The sequence below is a fragment of the Emiliania huxleyi genome (genome assembly GCF_000372725.1).
Source record: "Emiliania huxleyi CCMP1516 chromosome Unknown EMIHUscaffold_16, whole genome shotgun sequence".
Classification (NCBI taxonomy): domain Eukaryota; phylum Haptophyta; order Isochrysidales; family Noelaerhabdaceae; genus Emiliania; species Emiliania huxleyi.
Genome location: NW_005200982.1, coordinates 975,386 through 976,757, shown reverse-complemented (window position 1 = coordinate 976,757; position 1,372 = coordinate 975,386). Strand labels below are relative to the sequence as shown.

At 67.9% G+C, this 1,372-nt stretch overlaps 1 protein-coding gene across 1 annotated transcript; it reads right to left on the bottom strand.

The window, feature by feature from the left end:
* Positions 1 to 639: 639 nt before the first annotated feature.
* Positions 640 to 918, bottom strand: EMIHUDRAFT_60818 (hypothetical protein; the record flags this gene model as incomplete). Its single annotated transcript, XM_005785626.1, has 1 exon — positions 640 to 918. A coding segment is annotated over one exon (279 nt), but the record flags the coding sequence as incomplete, so codon positions are not given.
* Positions 919 to 1,372: the final 454 nt, after the last annotated feature.

Here is a 1,372-nt window from a genome sequence, read left to right as displayed (position 1 = left end):
GGTGGTTTTTTTAAGCGGAAAGCTCTAACCGCTAAGGTTCTCAACTTTCATTTTGGGGCCCCGCGTGGGGAACCCCAAAAGGAACCGGGGGGCCCCCCCTTTTTTAGGAAAAACCTGGGGTTTTCCACATTTTTTTGCTCCACGGGGGAATTTCCACATTTATCGTTTTTTTGCGGGGGGCTCCGGGGAGACCCCGGGCCCCCTTCCCAAGGGGTTTTTTGGAGAGCCATTTTCCCCCGGCACCCCCCCCCCTTGGGCCACCCCGTCGGGGATCCAGGAATTTGCGGACGCCGGACCGGCCCCGAGCACATGGCTTGCACCCCCCCCCCCCCCCCCTCGGCCCCTCGGGCCCAACTTCCGGTCCCGCCCCGGAAGGAATCCGGCGGGGACCGGCAGCCTCCCCCGCCGCCGCCGACTCAAAAGAGATAGGTCGCGGCTCGGTTCTCGCACAGAGAACATGAGTTCCACGGGTGCTCTCGCTAAGAGTGCTGCCTCTCACGCGCCGGGCAGCGGGGAGGGGAGGGGGAGCCCGAGCCGCTCGGCGGTCCGCTGCGCCTCCTCCAGCGAGATCTCCTCCTCCTCCTCCCCGTCACGCAGCCGCGCCGCTCCCTGCCCGTCCGCCATCCACATGACGCCCTCGCCGACGGGGTCACCCTGCTTGTAGAAGCCCGACTCCACGTTGCCGCTGGCGTACCGCATGACGCCGCGCCCCTCCGGCGTATCCGCCTTCCACTCGCCGTTGTAAACGTTGCCGTTGGCGGCCTGGTAGACGCCGCGCCCCTCCATCTTACCCGCCTTGTACTCGCCGTCGTAGACGCTGCCGTCGGCGTACTGGAAGACGCCGCGCCCCTCGGGCTCTCCCGCCTTCCACTCGCCGTCGTAAACGTTGCCGCTGGCGTACCGGTAGACGCCGCGCCCCTCGTACTCTCCCGCCGCGTTGTACTCGCCCTCGTACTCCCCCTGCTGCGCCTCGCCCGAGTCAACCATCGCGTTGTTCACCTTGGCAGCGTAGGCACGGTACAGCTGGACGACAACCGGCTTGTCGCCCTTGCCCGTGAAGGACGCCGCCTCGATCGCGGCGATCACGCGCTTGTTACGCGGCCCCATCCCCTCGTCGGCGCGGTCCTCCATCTCCGCCACACGGGGCCCCTCGCCGTCGATCTCGACGACCTTGGGCGTCAGCCGCTCTTCCAGCAGCTTGCCCAGCCCTGGGAAGTAGGCGAGGCGCGCGAGCGCCTCGGTGCTCACGGCGCTCTCAAACGTCGTCCACCTGCCAGCGGAGAGGGGGGGTGGGGGGGGGGGGGGAGCCGCCCCCCCGAGGGACAAAAGGCCCCCCGGGGGGAAAAAAAAAAATGCCAATGCCGCCGGCGGG